This window comes from Aricia agestis, chromosome 18, assembly GCF_905147365.1.
Source record: "Aricia agestis chromosome 18, ilAriAges1.1, whole genome shotgun sequence".
Classification (NCBI taxonomy): Eukaryota; Metazoa; Arthropoda; class Insecta; order Lepidoptera; family Lycaenidae; genus Aricia; species Aricia agestis.
In genome coordinates, this window is record NC_056423.1 from 9,571,068 (window position 1) to 9,594,893 (window position 23,826).

At 38.5% G+C, this 23,826-nt stretch overlaps 1 protein-coding gene across 1 annotated transcript in view; it reads left to right on the plus strand.

Moving 5' to 3' along the window:
* LOC121736063 (DNA translocase FtsK-like) overlaps positions 1-23,826 on the plus strand; it is a 55,626-nt gene that overhangs the window by 27,785 nt on the left and 4,015 nt on the right. Inside the window, exons 2-4 of the mRNA XM_042127109.1 lie at positions 14,551-14,672; positions 21,511-21,560; positions 22,010-22,163. Of these exons, the coding sequence (XP_041983043.1) occupies positions 14,551-14,672; positions 21,511-21,560; positions 22,010-22,163 (326 nt within the window). The remainder of the gene's footprint in view (positions 1-14,550; positions 14,673-21,510; positions 21,561-22,009; positions 22,164-23,826) is intronic.

A 23,826-nucleotide genomic window follows, 5' to 3' on the forward strand; every position in this document is an offset into this window, starting at 1 on the left:
AGTAAGCTGTGGGGAGAGCCACTTTGTAAGCGTCTTCTCTATGTTTCTATTTTCGATTGTTTAGCAGGATAGTTGCCAGGAATCGGCCGACATAATGTATCTTCCAGCTAGGTTTGTGATGATGATGATGATAATCATAACAATAATAATGACGAAGCAACAATATAATAACATTATTGTTTTCGATTCGCAATTCAGAAGTTGATTGCGATGTTTCTGTAATCGAATAAACGAAATTGCTTATTTGATTCCATTCTACTGTATGGTCCGTGAGTTGGTTTTATATTATTTACCAATATTTTTGTACGATTAGAGAAATTGATACATAGGCAAATGGCGGACCTACTTAGTTTAGTGGGGTTATGTCAAGCATTGCATTCAAGTCACGACTAAAAACAATACTTACTTTTATAGACCTTTATTAAGGGGGTGACTAACGTTTAAGTGTCGATTTTATAATTCATTTTTATACTTGAAAATAAGCTCCAAATTGTTTCATTTTCTAACATTAGATACTACATTATATTTTCGGGAATTCGATCTGAGCAAAAACACGATATTTTAAAATTTTCTCGATAGAAAAAAATCACAAAGATGCATCTTATTTTCACGAATTTTTCATTTATTGCCATAAATGTGCATTGAACTAAGTTAATATTTTAACACATTGTATAAAATTCTATTAATGAGAGATCGACCTAGCGGATTTTTAAAATGTTGTATATTTATCTAGTTATTGAGAAAAAACTAATTTGGCGATGAATCCGCGTCGTCCTTTTTCACCTGGGGGCCTATTATGAGCTCTTAAATCCATTCACTTTACGTACGTACTGACTGTATAAGGACATAAAGTGAATGGATTAAAGAGCTCATAATAAGCTCCCTGGCATATAAAAGACGGGCGTGAGTGTGAAGAGAGAAGGACGATGTTTGATTTTTTGGGTTAGTCGCCCTCTTAATAAAAATACACCGCGAATTGAGTATAAAGTCTATTTTATTGCCCATTTGTCGACACAACACCCAAAGACTTCTTATTATAGAATCATTCGCTACGCAAAATCTAAGATAATAAAAATGAATTTTCAAGTTTGTTACTTAAAACTCGAGGACGGCTGAACCGATTTGGCTAATATTGGTCATGAAATATTCGTTGAAGTCCGTCAGGTTTGTAAGGTGAGAAAAAAAAAACTACAATTTTCCGAAATGATAAGAAGTTTATCTACCATGTCAACTAGTCTTCAAATATTTTTGTACTATCAGAAAAATTGATACAATAGGGAGAATAAATGGCGGACCTACGTGATTGTGTCGGGTTATGTCACGCCTTGCAGTCAAATCACGCCAATCGCTATCTAAATAAAAACTTCACTAGCTAATTCACCGAGCTTTGCTATTCGATAAAACACGAATAAAATGACATTTTCTAAAAATGATTCCTAGCTAGATCGATTTATCGCCCCCGAAACCCCCTTTAAACTAAATTTCATGAAAATCGTTGGAGCCGATTCCGAGATTTCAATTATATATAGATATATATACAAGAATTGCTCGTTTAAAGATATAAGATATTTCATTTAACATAATGTGATTAAATGTAATTTACACATACAATAGCTTATAGCACACAATGTAGCGGCGTGGCCTACTTCCCACGCAAACTTAGGGAATTAACTTAAATGGGATACTGTTACTAGCTAAACAAGATATTATGTTTGTATTACTCCCTAACATATCATTTGCGGTGACAATATCATAGTTTTATTTACATAGAATATTAGCGGATCCGACATATTTTACAGTGTACACATGTCTTAATTAATACTAGATGGCGCCCGCAACTCCGTTGCGCCAAAATTCGTTTATCGCGCGGGAACCGTACATTTTTCCGGGATAAAAAGTATCCTGTATCCTTTCCCGGGAATTAAAGAATCTCCATACCAAATTTCAGCAAAATTGGTTCAGTGGTTTAAGCGCGAAGAGGTGACAGATATACACACTTTTGCTATTCTAAATAAATATACAAGAAGCATATAAAATGATGTTACAATCATACAATTTTTTATGACATAAGGGGGCAAACGAGCAAACGGGTCACCTGATGGAAAGCAACTTCCGTCGCCCATGGACACTCGCAGCATAAGAGCAGAGAAGAGGTGCATTGCCGGTTTTTAAGAGGGAATAGGGTAATATGGGTAGGGATGGGAAAGGAAGGGAATAGGGGAGGGTGGGAAGGGAATAGGGTAGGGGATTAGGCCTCCGGTAAACTCACTCACTCGACGAAACACAGCGCTAGCGAAAACACCGGCTTTCTGTGAGAACGTGGTATTTCTCCGGTCGAGCCGGCCCATTCGTGCCGAAGCATGGCTCTCCCACGTCTAAAATTATTGACTTTAATCTTTTTTGATGACATTATTCAACAAACCAGAATTCTTCATTAATATAAAACTGTCAAGTATACTGAAGATAATCAGAGGTACTTTAAAACTTTACAGGTCATCAGTTTTGCTGCCAGTACCTATTTTAGGGCTCATTTAGTAAGCTAGGTATTCTAACTAGTAGTCTACCTTGGGAATAATGAAATGACATTTAAGTGTTCCATGATGCTGTTTAACAAGCATACAACTTGATTCTAGATGTTTCAAGACAATATTTAGATATGCATTATTTGTGCATTATACGATTAATCCACAGAAATAATGTAAAGAGAAGAAGACGTTAAGGCTTAAAAAATACATAAAAAAAACAAGATAGCTTCCGTTGTATGTTGTAACAGATTTCACAAAGTTTACTCGCGTTTACGCACACACATGCATAAAACTACGCTACTTATCTCGTTATGTTTTATTTTAGGCACGTGATTGGTTTACTGCATAAAGTTAATATTATACCTAGCGGAATAGAGAAACAAAGGCCTGAGCAAGAGAGATGTCACTATCAGTAACACTGCGTGGTAAAGACACATGTGATACATGACAGTAGCACTCTTTTTTTGACGTCCAGTCGGCACGTGCCGCACGTTGACAATTTAATCTCATAGAATTCATGTTCAATCATGCTTGTGTAAGAGTATACGTACATATATTATTACACACAGATGTAAATCAATTTCGGTTTCGTTTGACAGCTTGAGATTGTTGGTCTATTCCGCTAGGTATATTAACTTTATGGTTTACTGGCAATGTAGTAGCGTAGTTTGACTTACACATTAATATAAATCGGCCTTTGTTGTTTCTTGATATCTGTCTATACATAACTAAGCGTATAGGCTCTGAAACTAGTAGCAGAGTAGACAGAATCTATTGTGCTAGTAGGCCCATAATAATAATATCATTATTTATTAACCTCGAGGCAGAACTTAACCTTTTAAATGGTGGCAAATGTACAGTTCTTGTGGGTTCCTTATTCCCACTACATACATACATGCCCCTGCAGTGACACGTTAAGTATCATGACGCCATTGACAAACTATCATCAGTTCATCTCATTTCGCAACTAGTTTTTGAGGTACGACTATTGCAAGACTATAAGTCCATTCACAGTTATTCTACCTCAAGTGTCTATGAAAGTGGACTTTATGTCAATGTTATAAGGGTTAAAGGTATAATAGCTGTCAATAATGTAGAACTTGTCGTGAGTCACGCCGTAAGATAACGGCTTTTCTAGTATTATACGTAGATGTAGAAACGTTAAAGACATGCCAAAATAGTGTTTTAATACGGACGACATAATTACTTCAAAAAAGACACTAACTGGGACTTCTGTGAGTCGCCTCGTTGTACGGATTATAATATATTATGACCATGTCTTCAAATTTAAACACCCGTCAATACATTTCCTTTGAGTAAATAACTAACTAACGCACACAGAGACGAATATTAATACCTCGATCGTGGGAATCACAGACACAATAGATTTTCAATTGTTATGCGGCAACCGGGTGCCGCTAGGGGATTGATGATAGGGGGTTAATCATAACTGTTATTAAATGATGATTTCGACATTAGCCCCATACATTATCTGTCAAACTCTGTTTAATTATATTTAAACGTAACTGAGTGCGGCTGTTTAATAATAATTATATTTAAATGTATCTAAATGCTGCTATATTTTAATAGTGTTAATCTTGCAGGCTTCAGTCTCTAAATCAGCCGCTCTCGCGCCGCCGCCGTTCCCGCTCCGCTGCCCGCTGGATTCGAGACTGAAGCCTTATTCCATTTAACAATATTATAAGAAGTTTCATAAAATCTCGTTTCTGGAAAAGCGCGCATGTTACAGTTATTTGGGTTTTTTTCCTATTTACATCCAACAATGTTCCCAGGTTTGATCTTATTGTTAACAATAGTTACTGCGTTGTCACTTTTATATTCCTCAACTATTTCCATTGCTTGTCGAGGTATTTCTATGATCAGCTGCAGTCTATGGCGGTAAAGTGCGAGGCGCCAGGTTGCGGTCGCGGCTTCGACTCCCGACGTATATTAATTAACTGCCAATTCCAATTAAGCTCGTTATCGGATTATATACTACACAGTTAAATTTAGATGTGGCAATAATAATAATTATTATTAACATAATATACAGGGTGTAACGAAGCAAAGTGATAGTATTTTTGTATTTGCAACTCTTTAAACGTTGTAGCGTTTTTTCATAGCGTTTCACAGTGAATTCTATACAAGGGACACCATACACATTACACACCCTAAAGTATTATTGCTTAATTTGTTTTGTTACAGTTTGTTTTTTTTTTTAGCGCTTCCGTGGTCTAGTGGTATAGAGCGCGGCTCTTAACTCGGAGGTCGTGGGTTCGATTCCCGCGTTGGCAACATGTTATTTCCAAGTTTGGTTAGGATAATGCAGGCTGATCACCTGATTGTCTGACAAGTAAGATGATCCATGCGTCGGATGGGCATGTAAAAAGTCGGTCCTGCGCCTGATCTCTCGCCAGTCGTGTCGGTCGTCCGTCCCCCTGGGTTATGAGAGTAAAGGAATAGAGAGTGCTCTTGTGTACTGCGCACACACTTGGGCACTATAAGTTAGTCCTGCGTAGCTGGCCTGGTTTCAATGAAACCGGCCACCGTCACCGAAACCGGTGTGGGAGCTATTATTATTATTATTATTTGTTACAGTTTGCTGGGGCTTGTTTTCTATATTATACTTAATGGGATGAGATTAGAAGCTTCTATTTAGTGTTATTCTAAACTTTTGAAGTGAGATTTTTTAGCGGCGCTGTGCACATTTTGAATACATGTTCTAATCGAAAATTCGTAAGATGAAGGGAGAGTAGTCTGCCAGCGCAGGTAATAGGAGAGGAAGTGGAGAGGAATGGAAAAGCCTACTGCTGTTTCTTTTTCACTTCTAGCGCCACTGCCGGACTGCAACTCGCTATCTTTTCTAACGCTATTTTCTGTAAGAATATAGTGCTTACATTTTCCACAAAACATAAATAGAGAATTAAATCATGACTCTAGTGACTCTACCCTGACATTGACAGGGAAGATTGACAGGGTGACTGAGACAGATTCTAGCGATTGAGACGTTCTGGGCCATTGACTGTATAAAAATACCTTGTTATTAAGGAATGTAACTAAGAAATTAGCTGCATCATAAGGCTAACCTTAACATAATAATATTCTATCTTAAAGTTTTCAGATTAAGTTCCCATATTATAATCACTATAGAGATGCCAATGGGAAACCCTGCCATAATTTTGATTGCATAATTTAAAATAGAAAAAAAAACTGTCAATATTAAAAGTAAAACAAAAAATATATATTTAGGGTAAAAACTAAACTTACAATATGATGATACAATAATGTTACCAACTGTTTAACGTATTATAGATGAGGACGTCCATGATGCCAATAATTACGCAAAGATCGGAGCCATGCTTCAGCACGAATGGGCCGGCTCGACCGGAGAAATACCACGTTCTCACAGAAAACCTGTGTTTCGCCGGGTGAGTGAGTTTACTGGAGGCCCAGTTCCCTACCCTAACCTCCCCTATTCCCTTCCCTTCCCATCCCTACCTTCCCCTATTACCCTATTCCCTCTTAAAAGGCCGGCAACGCACCTGCAGCTCTTCTGATGCTGCGAGTGTCCATGGGCGACGGAAGTTGCTCGTTTGGCCCCCTTATTTCATTACAAAAAACCGTTCAAAGTCTTACATGTTGCCAGCGTCATATCAGAATATTAACAGGAACGTTGTCAAACGTCGAACAAAACTTTTTGTTTACTGTCTGTACTGGTGCTGCCCCTAGCTGCATGTTGTGATATAGGGTATTTTACAACATGCAATGTTATTAACTTATTAATTATTACATTTTTTTACTCTTTATTTTGTATTGATTAATCTATAATGTTATTCTTCTTAGGACGAACAATCCACGCACTTGTATTGTACCGTCGAGGAAATTCATTCCCAGGCAGTTGACGGACCTACGTCATTTGATCGGATCACGTCAATTCAATGTTAATTGTGATCTGTCGGCTGGGTTTGACGTAACGCGACCAAACCACAATAGACAACGACCAGTAGTTCGACTGCAAAGAGACGGACAGGTTTCAATATCTGTCAAATTCGTCGGGTTTCACTAGGATTATAAACGGAATGTGCCTCGCGCTGGCTGATATAATTTATTTTTAAATATTTAAAATAAAGATGTCAAAATTGGATTCTGACAATTTCAATCGCATGTGCCAAAACACAAACAACAATACGACCAAAGAGGAACACGTCCAGCGAATATGTCATAGTTTTAAATTCGTAGGTAACAAGTTAACAACCCTAGCGACGATTTTAGTCATAATACGTCAAATTTAAAAATTTCAACATCAGTTCTAAGTCGGCATACTCTATAATTCTGTCTACTCTGACCATACTACGCAGGTCCCCCTGCATCTGCCTAGGAATTAACTTCTCAGTTCTCTGATAGTACATTACAAAGTAATACTTACGTAAGTACCAAGTACTAAAACCTAGATGCCCTTTGCCTTTATGTACGGTGACCAAAGTGTCAGTTGAACTTTAAAGGTCTAGTAGTTTCAAAGCCAATAAATCCAATTTATTAAGAGTTTACAAAGAAACTTGATGACACCCGGCGCCCGCAACATCCTTGCGCCAAAATTTGTTTCTCGCCCGGGAACAGTTTTTTCCGTGATAGAAAGTAAAGTATGCTACGTTCTTTTGGGACTCAAAGTGGATGCAGTTTTGCAGATATGGAATGGATATACCATTCCATATCTGCAAAAGCAGTAACATACAGTTTCGCATTTATAATAATATTATTTGGATTTTGTGACATAATTTTGTCCACCAAACTAATACCCAGTTTCAGACTCTAATCCCTCAAAATCATATCAAAGGCCAGGCCGCCTTTGTTGTCTGTTCGTCCATTTCATGGTCTGGTTGTGGAGATTATGTACAGTTCCTTGGCTCGAATGGGTTTGGTTTGAACCTGACAGATTGGTAAAGACAAAGGTAAAGTGAATGCACAAGAAAATAGTTCACCTACTTATCTTACGCTTAAAGTTTATTTTCCAGGAACCCATTTTAAAGGGTTATGGAGAAAAGTAAAACCTGAAAAATGAATGAACGTAGATATTGACATTTCGTGTTGGAATAAATATTAGGTGACCTATAAACCTACAATAATATTGATATAAATAATTACAATAATAAATACGTAATATTGGGCAATAAAATTGGTCGTCTAGGGGCCGCCAACGATATCAAAATACAATAATTTAAATATTATTAAAATCTCAATAATTACGTGTGAAATATTACACCTTTGGCTTTATTTGTATTCCTCGTTTTATTACTGCACTGTCGGAAGGCACATGACGGCATTCTGGAGCGAAATGTAGCGAAAAATAACGCGGTAATTAATGAATTAAACACGTCCGGCGGTTACGGCGTCCTAAGGCACACTGCTCTCAGAAGAGTGAGCTCACTCTTTTCGAGAGTGACACATTTTCGCGCTGACCATTGTATGGAATGCCTTTTCTAACGATCTAATTCTATGGGGGCCGCCTTGTCAAATCACGCGCAATATAAGATAAAATATAAAATATATAAAAAAAGAACAATTCCGATTTCCCGGCTCCTCTGCACGTGACATGGGAAATAAGAAACAAACCACTAACACTAACACCAATTACAAGGAAGCTGCTTCCACCAACGCGAACGTCGACATTTGATATAATGTCAACAAGCAATAAGGCGACACGAGGGGAATCCGCACGAGTGGGTCGGCCTTGTACTAATTGGGAGGCAAATTCAATGAGGTGCATGGTAATTTCGTGCTACAAATTATAGGGCAATAGATACATAAGGGTTACTACATACCACGACGGAACACAGCGCTGTTTAAAAACGCAGTTTCGGCATTCCTGACGCAGTTTTAGTTTCTCATAATATTTCAGTTCATTACTATACTGTACTCGGCGAAACATGGCGATAGCGGTCATTGACTTTCTGTCAAAAACTTGTCATTTTCTATACCAAGCCGCGATTGACAACGTCTGACACTTCATTGACAATCGCGGCTTACAGCTCGACAAGGCTTTAAATCAGTGTTTTTCAATCTTTTTGATTTCGCGACCCCTTTACTGATTGAAATATACTGGCGACCCCCTCGTGTCATAGAAAGACAAAAAAATAAATTTATTAAAAGGCTACCTACGTTAGGTAATGATTTTCTTTCCTAGTTTGGTATATTTATCTATTATACCTCAACTTTTACTTTCCGTCGGCGACCCCCCGAGTAAGGCTTCGCGACCCCCCTAGGGGTCGCGACCCACAGATTGAAAAACACTGCTTTAAATGAACGTGGGTAACATTGACGGGAGCGCTGCTGATAAAGAGGAACTGTCAAACACATATATCAAAAACGACGTTTTTGTATGATAGAAGCGTTTAGTTCCTTTTCTCGCCACGTTCATATAAAGCCTTGTCGAACTGTATATAGAAAACGACAAGTTTTTGACAGGGAGTCAATGACCGCTACCGCCATGTTTCGTCGAATACTGTGTAGAAAGAAATTATAGACAAAGACGAAGTGGTGTAAAAACTTAAGAGCCCGTATAGATAACTTTATGTGCAAACAACACTCTATTTTTCTATTAGTAATAGAAAAATAGTTCTATGTTACAAGTTTGCGTGTCTGTTTGTCTATAGTCTATAATATTACTAGCTGTCCCGGCAAACGTTTCGTTGCCATATAAAGTATTTCGCCCGTATTATTTTATTGAAGTGACTAAATAAGTATGTCACCATGGCACAGCCCCGGATCTAGGGGGGGGCAAGCCGGGGTCTGTGCCCCGGGCGGTAAATTCAGGGGGCGGCCAAATTCATACTTCACGGACCAATGGACAACTCATCATTGACCACGTAATAAAATATATAATAGCACAAGTACAGCAATTTCATGGCCATATCAACTTGACCGATACCCTGGGCGCGGACTGCGGAGTGAGACGTGCTGCACGAACATTTATTATTCGCGAGGCGCGTAGGCATAGTTCAAAATACGCGCCCGGTTCGCGCACGCTTTTAAACCCTACCCTGTTAATTATATTATATATCCTACATAATATTGATAGCTGAAATTATATGGATGATAAAGGTGAAAATAAACATAAGTAGATAGGGGAGGCGGCATGGGCGTATATAAGGGGGGGGGTCCTGGGGGTCCGGACCCCCCCACTTTACTATCCATCTTACTTGTCGTCGCCCCCCCCCCCCCTTATCAAAGCTATATATACGCCCGTGGGGGGTGGCATTTCAGTTTTTGCCCCGCCTGAAAAAAATTGAAGATCCGGGGCTGCCATGGCAACGTCCATCGCTATCCCGTCGCACAAACAATGGTCGCCGTCAGTCTCGAGTTGTAATAATTTACTTTTATTTATTCAACAAATGCACTTATCAATATAAAAAGTACCTAATAGGTAGCCGAATCTCAGACCCAGTGAATATGCATATAAAATTTGGTTAATATCAGTAAAGCCGTTTCGGAGGAGTACGCTATCTACTCGTAACGTTGTGACACGAGAATTTTATATATTAGATGTATCTGTGTGTGGCATCGCAGCATCTAAATGGGTCGAATTTAATTTAATTTTTTAAAGAGCGAAAATGTAAAAAACCGATAATTCTTCAACATCACTGCTGGACAATTTCGTCTTTAATTATGTAAATATTATTAGACCACACAGATTTCCTTCGTCCATTGTTATTATGTGGGTCAATTCGAAAGTAAAGGATCTACGATCGATCATAATCTGTCATATTGCCACACTAAACTGTCGCTTGCGTTATCAATAAATTATAATAACTTATAGCTTTTATATAGCTCTAGTATAGCCTTAATAGATGGTTCTGGTATAGTCTATTAAGGGTGTAATTGAACTAACTTGACAGTTATTATACAGGACGTTAATATTTCATACGTGGGAGAGCCATGCTTCGGCACGAATGGGCCGGCTCGACCGGATTAATACCACGTTCTCACAGAAAACCGACGTGAAACAGCGCTTGCGCTGTGTTTCGCCGAGTGAGTGAGTTTACCGGAGGCCCAATCCCCTAACCCCTACCCTATTCCCTTCCCTACCCTCAACTATTCCCTTCCCTTCCCTTCCCTACCCTCCCCTATTACCCTATTCCCTCTTAAAAGGCCGGCAACGCACTTGCAGCTCTCCTGATGCTGCGAGTGTCCATGGGCGACGGAAGTTGCTTTCCATCAGGTGACCCGTTTGCTCGTTTGCCCCCTTATTTCATAAAAAAAAATTAAAAAAAAAAATAAAGGTTCAGGGTACTCAGACAACTTGTATTCGATGTCGACAGTGAATTTGAAACAAGAAATGTGTGGGATTTGACGTAACTTAATTTATTTTTAAGTTAATGTAGATTTTGACATGAATGTTAAACTTTGAATACATTTTCTGTAAGGTGCTTTATTAAATTAAAGATAAGTAATGATTATTGAATGTATTTGAGGTCGGCCGGCAATATGGTGCTTGAAGAGTTTAAGTCAAATTCTATACATCTCTAATATAATATAAAATTCACGTGTCACAAATCACAATGTTAGCTACCGTACTCCTTCGAAACGGCTTTACTAATTTTTACCAAATTTTATATGCAGATTCAGTGGGTCTGAGAATCGGTTACTGGGTACTTTTTATACTGATAGGTGCATATTTTGTTGAATAAATAATTGTAAATTATTACAACTCGAAACTGACGGCGACCATTGTTTGTGCGACGGGATAGCGATGGACGTTGCCATAGTGCACTACTTATAAAGTCACTTCAGTAAAATAGTAGGGGCGAAACAATTAGTATGGCAAAACAATGTTTGCCGGGACAGCTAGATTTTTTATAAAATTTTCGGTGTGGAAATTATTGAATACAACTTGACTAAGGGCTCAGGTGTGCCCGATTGACACTTTCACTGGATTTATATTTTATAGTATAGATAGGATTGAGAAAAACGGAAAACCGGAAAAATATTATTATCCGATAGCGAAATAATAATATTTATTTTAGTAGGTATTTTTTTAGTAAGTTAACAGTGAGATAAACTTTGTATTTTGATATAATGCAGTAAGTAATTTTATAAACTAGCTACATCGTAATAGTACAATACTAAGGGTGTGTTCTAAAATATAAGCCAATGCATTAACGTTTATGACTACGTTGGAATGTAGTCATAAACGTTAATGACTACATTCCAACGTAGTCATAATAAATAAATCATAATAGTGAACAGAATCAGGCGTTGCTTTGTGGAAATCCATAGCTTAAAATTTAGTTTGTTATTATTTTTAGCAATATTCCGCGAAATAATGTTGGCAAATCCGTGGAAGGCCCCTCACCACCGTGCAGGTTAAAAACCTCGACGCGCGTTTCGCCCCATCGGTGTTGGGGTGAAACGCTCTTGTTCGTAGAAGTTTGTTGTACTTGACGGACGTTGTTCGTAGAGTCCACATCCTTAGGATGCTCCGGTGTTGGGGCGAAACGCGCGTCGAGGTTTTCAACCTGCATGGTGGTGAGGGGCCTTGCACGGATTTGCCAACATTATTGCTTGTGTGGTGGTGGTGTTTGCAGGTTCTTGCATGCGAGTGTACGCATAGGCAGTGTGGAAGAGGAGGGAAGTGCTGTACGCATGCCTATGCGAACACTCACTCATTTACTTATAGGTTGAGGTTCATTTCGCGGAATATGGGTAAAATGATAACAAACTAAATTTTAAAATAAATCATAGTATAGTACGTCACACTTGTCTCATTGTGGCACACCCGTACAATATGGCGTAAAATATTATTATTTATTATGATGCCTTAAACACTGGCACTGGCTAATATAGTGATACTGAGTCCTATTTCTGAACCTACGCTAACAAAACCCTCCTTATATTACATGTTTAGTATTGTATATCTGCGAACAACTTGTGCGAAAAGCAAAATGTTTTGATTAAAATTATACACCATCTCTTGGGTTGAGCTGACCCTCATAGGAAAAGCGCTTAATAGTTAATACTTTGTTTAAAATATGATTTTGTTATCCTACCGTCGATGTTTGTTTAAAATCCACAGTTTATATCCTTGTTATTTCGGAATAACAAACGAACTAAAGTCGAACATATTCAATAGCTAATAGCTATCATATTTAACAATGTTTGTGTGCTTACCTTGGAAACTGAATTTTAAACTCTTCGATAACCACTCAGATTCGTAAATGTTAAACTTTAAAATATGAATTTTCAATATAATATTATGATTTTGCTCGCAACTTTCTTGTTTACTGGTGTATATTATGCCGTGATGAAAAATAGCTTCAGGTGTGATAATAATACAAAATATATCCAAAATGGCTCCTTTAATTCGTAATCTTTCACGTGGGAGAGCCATGCTTCGGTACGAATGTGCCGGCTTGACCGGAGAAATACCACGCTCTCACAGAAAACCGGCGTGAAACAGCGCTTGCGCTGTATTTCGCCGAGTGAGTGAGTTTACCGGAGGCCCAATCCCCTACCCTATTCCCTTCCGTACCCTCCCCTATTCCCTTCCCTTTCCATCCCTACCCTCCCCTAATTACCCTATTCCCTCTTAAAAGGCCGGCCACGCACCTGCAGCTCTTCTAATGCTGCGAGTGTCCATGGGCGACGGAAGTTACTTTCCATCAGGTCACTCGGCGAAACACAGCGCAAGCGCTGTTTCACGCCAGTTTTCTGTGAGAACGTGGTATTTCTCCGGTGGAGCCGGCCCATTCGTGCCAAAGCATGGCTCTCCCACGTATCATTATTTCACAACTAAATTCTGGTAACTTATGTCAGGCTGGTCTCACACAGTTTGAAATGCTCATCGGTTGAGCATTTCAAAATGATAAAAATATGAAAAATCAGTTTATATAAGGATCATAGTGTTTATTGTATTTATTTCAATAATAACATCCCGATAAAGTTAATACCTACTACCTACTCATTTTTATACCTCAATCGACTGGCGTATATTTAGGAACAAATGAACAGTACGGCGTCGTTTATAGATGTCATGAGACTATATACTGGCTTTTATTTCGGAACACACCCTTGACAATATTTCGTATTATGTTTTCTTTTACCCATGTAATTCTCCCCTGCTCGCATATTTCCATTCAGGAAACGAACGAGCTAGCTGAAATAAATAAGCGGTAATAGAATGCGGTTAACGAACGAGATTAGAATTCTTTCCGCTTAGATTAAAAATAAGGAAATGATCACTGGACACTGAGTTTGCGGTTTGGTTAGTAATTGGACATTTTTGTTTACTAATCGCATACGTTTCTATAACATTTAATATGAGGTAAATATGCATCTACAGAGTAACAAAACAATGTCATAATTATACTTTACGATATCTATTATTTATATATATATATATATATATATATATATATATATATATATATATATATATAAAACTCAAAGGTGACTGACTGACATGGAGATCTATCAACGCACAGCCCAAACCACTGGACGGATCGGGCTGAAATTTGGCATGCAGTTAGATGTTATGACCTAGGCATCCGCTAAAAAAGGATTTTGATCAGTTCCAACCCCAAGGGGTTAAAATAGGGGATGAAAGTTTGTTTATAATAATACTTCTTAACGCGAGCAAAGCCGCGGGCAAAAACTCGTATAATATTATGTGTCCCTTATGTGGAGTTAAGTTTAGTGTGAAAGTATCGCTGAAAGATTACTACTTGTTTTATTTCATCCTATATATCTAGATATCGAGTGAAAATAAACTAGTAGGTAGATAATGTAATATGTGAATTATAAATTCAAACGTACAGTCTTGTCTTTATTTAGTTCTTAACGCTATAAACAGCTAAATCGAATGTTCTATAAACATTTGAGTTACCGTAAAGGGCAGTCGTAATCACCGAAAAATGCAGTTCTTGTGCGACAAACGATTGAGTTGGTAGGATAGCAAAACCTACTGTATTCGTCAAGTAAACTTTTTACGAAAATGGATTGGAGTTCTAAATGTCTTTTTCTTTATTTACAGCACTCTTCCTCTGTGTTCACTCTGAAGAAACGACCAAAGACCAGGATGTTCAGGCTAAGGACAAGAGACAGACCCAGGGGGAAAGCCAGCCGCATATTATATACAGAACCGCCAGGAAACAGGTATGAAAATGTTTATATACAGCTTTTCAAAAACGAGTGGACATCGAACAAAATTCTCAAATTACATAAAACCCGTGCATAAAACCTTATAAATGAAATAAATGTGTCGGTGGCAATATTTAAAAAGTGTACAAACAAATTGTCTGTGGATACGAGGTGAAAATTTTGTTCTATATATTTTGTGCTCTTTTAAGCGTCTCCCAGACAGACGCGGCCTGCGGTGGCGGTGGCGGTGGCGGTCAGTTAGGTGTGACTTGAGTGACTTGAGAGTTCTAGGAACGACACAGACATACGCGGCCACGCGGCCAAGACATCCAACTGACCGCCTGTCTGGGAGACGCTTTAATCCAACATTAGTATAGTGTGGGATAGGTTTTGTTCGTATGGTTGCCCAAGTACGTACTTACGGCAAGCCGCAAGAGTGTTGGCCTAGTCCAGACACTCCGGAGGAATGAAGTCACTAAGTCTGGAACCAACCATGTGCGGGTTTCGTAATCCTCTTCCTTCATCGTATGAGCGTCCGTATTATGAACTTGAGATTTAAAAAAATCAAGTATTTAAAGTAAAGATTGGTACTAATTAAAATCCGAGCAAGACTGTCCTAGGTTATGGCAAATTAATATGCTAGTAATTTGCATGAAGAGGTAATTATTTTATCAGTGAAGGGGATCTGGCAGAGAGAGGTCCCTACGGCCTTGAGAGGATACCGAAAGTTGGCAAGGTCCACAAGATCCTATCTTTACTTATCTTTGACAGTCTGCACAGCATTAAGATTGGATGTATCGTAGATATGCGACTATGCGAGATATCTGACATTTATTATAAGATTATTGCTCCGTTCACTACTCACTAGTCGATAATATTTGAATATGTAAACTTTCAATAAGTTAAATTATTATTGAGTTTGATGTCTCATCTAGAACATTATTAAGTACTTGTTATCAAGATTTCGGAATCAGCGTCAACGGAAATAGCTAGAATAAACTAAAACGGGGCCTTAAAAGAATTCTAGGAAAAATACTACGTAACACTTTCAAATCAGAGTTTCTTTGACAAAACGACAAAGAATATTATTCTCCAAAGGATTTTGTATAAAGGACTTGAAGTCAATTTCCTTTTGTTATACTGTTCATTATTAAGTTTCCGATCAACCTTTACAATGGTTGTTTTGATACGAGCTTCACTATTTACTGTCTTGTAGCTGGCTTGTTACTGTTTATTTAATAATAACCTTTTATATTCAATAGACATATAAATTACAATAATAGACCTGGCCATTTAGCCGAAACTTTTTCGTTTTCGCTTCGTTATAAAATCGCCGATCAAAATGTATGGAATTGACATTAGACGAGTCGAACGTCAACGTCATATTAATGAACGCTTATGTCAATTCCATACATTTTCATCGGCGATTCTATAACGAAGCGAAAATGAAAAGATTTTGACTCCCCCCCTGACATGTTAAAGCATAAAGCGTGCCCAAATGGGGCCACTTTGATATTGTTTGGGGCCATCCTGACGTTCATATCGGTTTTTGAAGATTCTCTTGGTTTAAGTATGCGTGGTGCTGTATAATTTACTAATTGAAGAGCCTGTTTTACCACTTCCTGATAAGGCTACCAATTAACTTGACATATCAAGTATGGAGAATCTGTCAAAAAAGTTCTGAATAGCCTATTCGGCACTTTATCAGAAAGTGGTGAAACAGGCCCTAAATATTTTTAATTTATATATCTATAGACAGAATAATATAAATATATTGTACGTACCTACGGACATTATAAAAACGAAAGATTTTTTGTTTGCATCAAAAGTTTGAATTTGCTGGACTAATTTTGATCATAAGCACTAGACAAAGCAAAAAGTTTATTTTTTTCTTGAGCTATATTAGCTCAAGAAGTAAATAAACTTTTTGCTTTTTTGCGACCTTTCAGATATAATAAATTATTATAGTTCTGCAACAAATTAACAACAAAATTATACTTTTTTGAAGTGAAAACTTCTTTAGCGGCGTTGAGCACTTTTGTGGGATGGGTAAAAACTGTGAAACTCGCGTCAGATTCTCGTGCTGATCGAAAAATCGTAAGACGGTTGGAGAGTAGTGTTGTAACATCGAAATCGATTAATCGAACAATCGATTGTTTTTTTTCGATTGTCGATATTTTTTATTCGATTGTAAGGGTTTCGATTAAGTATTAATTAAAAAAATCGATTTTAATAAAAAATGGGTTAAAAATTTAATCGATTATAAGGGTTTCGATTACTTAATTAAAAATAAAACGATTTTTTAAAAATCGATTTTCATAAAAAATGGGTTAAAAAAATAGTGCACACGTTCATAATCAAGTTTTCACTTCTGCCGGCACTCCCGGAGTGCAACCCGTATTTTTTTTTGTTGTTTATTTGTAATAATAAAATATAAATCAACATAATAATTATTTTTGTCGACAGCGCTTTTGTTCTGTGGAAAATATTTTTTTCTCATATTAATTTAAAAATAGAACGTTAATATCTACGTTGATATTGACCGTTTATTATCCTATTTTTTTCAATATTTCCGTAAAATTAATTTCCATTTTTTAAATAAGATAGGACGTTATTTTTACGAAACACTTTTATAATTAACTAGCTGAGCCCCGCAATGTTATCAGCTGTTTATTAGGGAAAACTAATTGTGATACATTCCCGCACCAAAAAGTAACTTAATGTAACTATGTAATAATAGCTCCCACACCGGTTTCGGTGACGGTGGCCGGTTTCATTGTAACCAGGCCAGCTACGCAGGAGTAATTTTATAGTGCCCAAGTTGTGCGCAGTACACAAGAGCACTCTCTATTCCTTTATTCTCATAACCCAGTGGGACGGCAGACCGACTCGACCAGCGAGAGATCAGGCGCAGGACCGACTTTTTACATGCCCATCCGACGCATGGATCATCTCACTTGTCAGACAATCAGGTGATCAGCCTGCATTGTCCTAACCAAACTTGGAAATAACATGTTTCCAACGCGGGAATCGAACCCACGACCTCCGAGTCACGAGCCGCGCTCTGAACCACTAGACCAACTATGTAAGCAACAACTAACTCCATACCGAAATTTCCTAATAAATCGCCCCAGCCGTTTAGACGTAAAGAAGTAACAAATATACAAAGTCACAAGCTTTCGCTTTTAGAATATTAGTATGATTCTAAAAGCTTATGTTTTTAGCAAAATTTGTTTTGCAAATAATGGCAGTGACTCCCGACATTGTCAAAAAGAGGATTATTACATTACTGGATGACTCATGCAATTCCATTACGCCGAATTTCGTCTATCGCGTGGGAACCGTACATTTTTCCAGGATAAATATATATATATACCCTATGTCTTTTTCCGAGACTAAAAAGTACCAAATTTCAGCTAAATTGGTTTGGACGTGAAGGGGTAACATACAGACACGCTTTCGCATTTATAATATTAGTATGGATTACTTTTCCAGCTGGATTCCCATCAAATTGGTTAATAAGCTGCGATGTGTAATGCTGTATTATTATCGATATGAAGCCAAAACATTCAAGAACTTTCACTGGAAACATACCCGCTAAATAATACGTTAAGTTGAAAAAATTGTGCTGTGAGCCATTGTCGAATTAATAGTTATATAGCCTGCCATTATAGTGCCGAAACATACTAGGCCGAATTACGCCGGCGTAAATTCCGCCGCGTTTACGCCGCGTTTCAAACGCATACAAAATACAGACGGATCGCGAGGGATGACACACTATTCCGTCGCGTTCCGTCCGTATTATGTATGCGTTTGACAGTTGCGGCGGAATTTACGCCGGCCAATTCGGTCTAGTGTGTTTCGACAAATACGCTTATTATAAAAAATTAAATTTAGTTTCTGAAGTCTTTTAACGGTATCCTCTATACGACGCTTTCGAGAACGTACGGTTTTCCGGGATATTAGGTAGTAGACATAATGGAACACGTCGCGCCCCACGTCGCAGACAATACGTATTTAGTGCTTAGTGTTAGCTTTAGTTTATATATTTTGTATGTTAGTCTTTCAGGTATATACAGTATGGGCCAAGATGCCTGATTTAAATAAATAAATAAATAATAATATTGTGTCCTTTCCCAGGACTCAAGGCGACGCACGCGCTGCGTTGTCTTGTTGTATATTGAACGCCTACGCTGGACAAACGCTAGTGTGAAGGCAGCCTTAGCTGTTTACATTTTAACATCAAGATGCGTTGCGACTTGCGATGCATTTTTAATGAGCCATTCTTTGGAACAGCCATACCAAATGCGGACGACAAGTCAATTTAATGTGTACATCTTCTAATTAAACAAAGTTCAGCTTTCAATGGCTCATTTAAATCATAAAGTTAATATACCTAGCGGAATAGAGCAACAATCTCGAGCTGTCAAACGAAACCGAAATTGATTAACATCTGTGTGTAATAATATGTGTACGTATACACTTACACAAGCATAATTGAACATGATTTCTATGAGATTAAATTGTCAACGTGCGGTACGTGCCGACTGGACGTCAAAAAAAGAGTGCTGCTGTAATGTATCACACGTCTCTTTTTACCACGCAGTGTTACTGATAGTGACATATCTCTTTTGCTCAGGCCTTTGTTTCTCTATTCCGCTAGGTATATTAACTTTATGATTTAAATATGCATAGCATTTTTTTTTATGAAATAAGGGGGCACACGAGCAAACGGTTCACTTGATGGAAAGCAACTTCCGTCGCCCATGGACACTCGCAGCATCAGAAGAGCTGCAGGTGCGTTGCCGGCCTTTTAAGAGGGAATAGGTTAATAGGGAAGGGTAGGGGATTGGGCCTCCGGTAAACTCACTCACTCGGCGAAACACAGCGCAAGCGCTGTTTCACGTCGGTTTTCTGTGAGAACGTGGTATTTCTCCGGTCGAGCCGGCCCATTCGTGCCGAAGCATGGCTCTCCCACGTACAAATACCTAACATTGATATTATGTCATATGAAATATGAATTTTTAAAATAAAGTTGCTGTTCAAAATAAAGTCTGTAATCTAAGCCATTCAAAATGTATTCAACTACAGTACTAATCTTTTTAGTGACATTTCAGACTGACCTTTACGACTTTTACTATTGCGTCCGACGGTCGTACGACATACTATCGCATACGACATTGTAATGACATGTCGTAAGGTTCTATTAAAAAGGTATTAAGTCGATAACTGCCAATTTCCTATGACGATATTGATGTTTCATAATGCTGTGTTTCATTCACTGTTAGGACAACCGGTGTGTCGCTTCGATCTTGTGATTGCAATAGTTGATGGTATGCCATGATTGTCGACGATTGTATAGAAAAGTCTTTTCTTTCATTTAGCACACGGGGGCTGTATATTTTTCGGGAGAAAAAATATCCTAAGTATATCCTTTCCCGGGACTCAAGTAAGCATCGAAAATATTGGTATGAATTGAAAATATTCAATTTACAACAAAAAAAACCTGGATATTGTATAATTTACACAAAGTTTGTGAGTCGTGATTGGTATTCAGTAAGCGAGCGGTCGGTTCGCCTGATGAGATAAACCAACCTCTGACCCGCACACATTTGAAATTGTAATGTAATCCTTATGACGTTTTACGACAGGAAATAAACGCCCTGTTAGGAAACGTTGATCTTATTCAAAGACTGATCCTTACTAATATTAAATGCAAAAGTCTGTCTGTATCCTCTTTACGCTTAAACAGCTGAAACGATTTAAATAAATTTTGGTGTAGGGATACTTTGAGCGGGCCCCTAGACGAGCAATTTTATTGCGCAATATCACTTATTTCGTAATATTATTGACCGTCTAGACTAGAGTTCTAAACTCTAGGGTTTATGTCATCGCGCTTTCAATCTAACTTGCAAAAGAACTGTTCGAGAAATTGAAGCGTCATATTATTGCACAATACAATCGATCGTCTGGAAGCCGGCTAAAAAAGGGAAAGGACATAGGACTTTTTTTTTGCGAAAAAATGTTCTTCCCGCGCTAGTGGAAATGAAGCCTTGTTGCGCCTTTCCGCGTAGTCTACTTATCTGTGTAATTTCATTAAATTCGGTAGTTTTTCAAACAGACTATTTTTTCCGCTAAAGACTACTAATAATAAAAAACTAGCTAAAGAGTACACTCCCAACATAATATTATATTTCATAACATAGTCTTATTATGTCAATAAGCTTCTATAATTCCAAGAACCTAAACAAATACTATCCTTTATCAAGCCCAGACTAGTTGCCGTCTAAACAATAGAGAGGGGTATTTCCCCCCACAAAAGGGTGTATGTGTTTCGTATGTCCTCACTGAAGCAACAAAATAATTATACCCTGGCGGCTGGCGACAATTCTGACATCATGCTTGCAGTACAATTAGACATTTTGAAACTATGTTAGTACTTATGTACTTACTTATTTCTTAACATCCCAAGTCGCTGACATGAAATAGGTGTTTCAAAATGTGTAACAAGACATTCTCCACAACTATATCGTATAGGTTATTAATGCTTTGGAAATTGCACATTATACCGGAAAAGACTTAAATGAAAATATAATATTAGGTACTCACACTACAAAAGACTAAATAGCAGCAGTAGAAAGACAGGGAGATACGTCTTATTAATCTTATTATTCATACGAAGGATACTCGATAATTTTCCGGTCACCCTTTTTTACCCATCACTAAAAGAGTCATAACTTCATAAGCAATTAATTAGGAAAGTAATTTTTTTGCCTAAAAAGTACCTTTCTACTTACTATTGTAGGTAAACCTAAGGAAAGTTTTCTAATGCCATTTTTCTTTATTTTCTCAGGAGCACGTAGCGCCGGTGGAGGAAAACAGCGAAGACGACCGCGACACAAGGTATACTATTAACTTTTTATTTCCGCCATTATAGATTTAGAATCGGTCGCGCTACGGCAGAGGAAATTGTGACAAATCGGCCATATCTATTTTTACTCTATTACTCTTTGTATTAGCATTGCAAGCGTACTTCTGTGCAGTGCCGGTTTTAGTATAACCAGCATCCAGGGCATAATTTCAGCGCCCAGGGTGCTAGTAATGCAAAAAGCCCCTTTTCTCTGCCTTCGGCGCCCCTTTTTCGGCCCCTTCTATTCGACGCCTTGGGCGGTCGATAGCGTCGAGTATTTTTGGCCGTTTGAGCGAGAAGAGGTAAAACACACTTTCGCATTTAAAATATCAGTAAGGGAGTAAGAATACATTTCTAAGGAAGTAACTATACATTTAAGATTGATGTCTATAGTTCTGAAGATCGTGGCGATGATGATGCTGACTATGACCTTGATTTTCAGGGACGAGGAGTACCGGCCCGGGCAGGTGTTCTCGCTCAACGCTCAGGAACTGCTGGACCTGCAGCCCGAGAGGAAGAGCCAGCAGCAGCTGTACCCTGAGCAGCAGCAGAAGCAGCAGCAGGTCTACTATCTCGAACCGCAACTTGGCAGACAGGTGAGATCTGGGGACAGACGGACAGCAATAACAGCAGCAAACGCAGATCTACTTATCTTGTACCACAAGTTGGCAGACAGACGACGTCATTAGGGAATTGTTCGATAGGCAGCTGACGGGCCTATGTAACTTAGTCGGGTTAGGTCAAACTAAAGTAATACTGATTTGACATAACCCGACCAAAGAACGAAGTTCGCCATCATGTTTTGTCTTAGTCTGTCGATACTATAAGATCACACGAGACATTTATTTTAAAGCCTTTGAAAGTTGAAAGAAAATGTTAATTACTTAGAAACACAGAAATAACAGAAATGAAAAGCTTAAAACAATAACTTCAAATTATTCTCAGCTAAATAAAACTAACGCATTTAGCCACAAAATTTAATTTAGTTTATTCATTTTCTTGTCGCACGGTTCGTTAGTTATTTTGCAAAAGGATTTCGCCATTTTGTTTTCATACTTTAATTAACAAAAGGACTGTGTTTATTTTAATTATGCTCGAGAAAATTATTAAAATAAGCCCGGGATATACGGCAGGTATTAATATCATGTTTACTTTGATTAATTAAATTTTGTTTTAATAAAAGGAGTTTGGGAATTTCGTGCGAGAATTTGAGAAAGTTAGTTCTTGGCTTTGTTACATTCATCATCATCATCATATCAGCCTATAGTCGTCCACTGCTGGACATAGGCCTCTCTCAATGAACGCCAAGATGACCGATCTCCTGCTACTCGCATACAGCATGGGCCTGCAACTAAGCGGAGATCGTCGTCCCACCTAGTTGGAGGTCGACCTACACCCCGATTTCCCAGCCTTGGCCTCCATTCCAGAGTAAGTTTACTCCAGCGATCGTCTGTTCTTCGAGCTACGTAACCAGCCCAGTTCCACTTCAGCGTACTGATTCTCTGCACTGTCGGTGACTTTAGTTCTTTGACGAATTGTTTCATTTCGAAGCTTATCCGCCAAAGAAACTCCGAGCATAGCGCGTTCCATAGCACGCTGAGTGACGGAAAACTTACGAGTTAGCCCCGCTGTAAAAGGCCAGGTTTCCGCCCCGTAGGTCATAACGGGAAGCACGCATTGATCGAAGACTTTCGTCTTCAAGCTCTGCGGAATATGCGACGTGAGAATGTGGCTTAGCTTCCTGAATGCTGCCCAACCCAACTGTATCCTCCTATCGGTTTCTCTCTCGAAGTTATGTCCTGCAGTATGTGCCCCAAATAGACATATTCCGTTACGACTTCGAGAAAGACACCGTTAACTGCAACCGGTCTCGGGAGAACATGTTCGTTGAACATTTATTAGATAGGCGATTCGTAATGATCCTAGAAAACAACTTATATATGTCACTCAAAAGCGAGATGGGTCTATAATTTTTAAGAAGGGTGTTATCGCCCTTCTTAAAAAAGAGAACCACCTCGCTTTTAAGCCACTCTTCGGGGAAAACTCCCCGTCGAAGGACAAAATTAAAGACTTTACGAAGCTCTCTCAAGACGGGTTCGCCTCCCGCTCTGAGAAGTTCGATCGTAATTCCGTCCCTCCCCGGGGCCTTTCCTCCTTTAAGTTGTTTCAGAGCCAATCCGATTTCGCCTATACTCACGTCAGAAAGCTCGCCAGAAGGATGCCGGGTGAGTTTGGCACGCGGGTCGTCATCACGAGGAT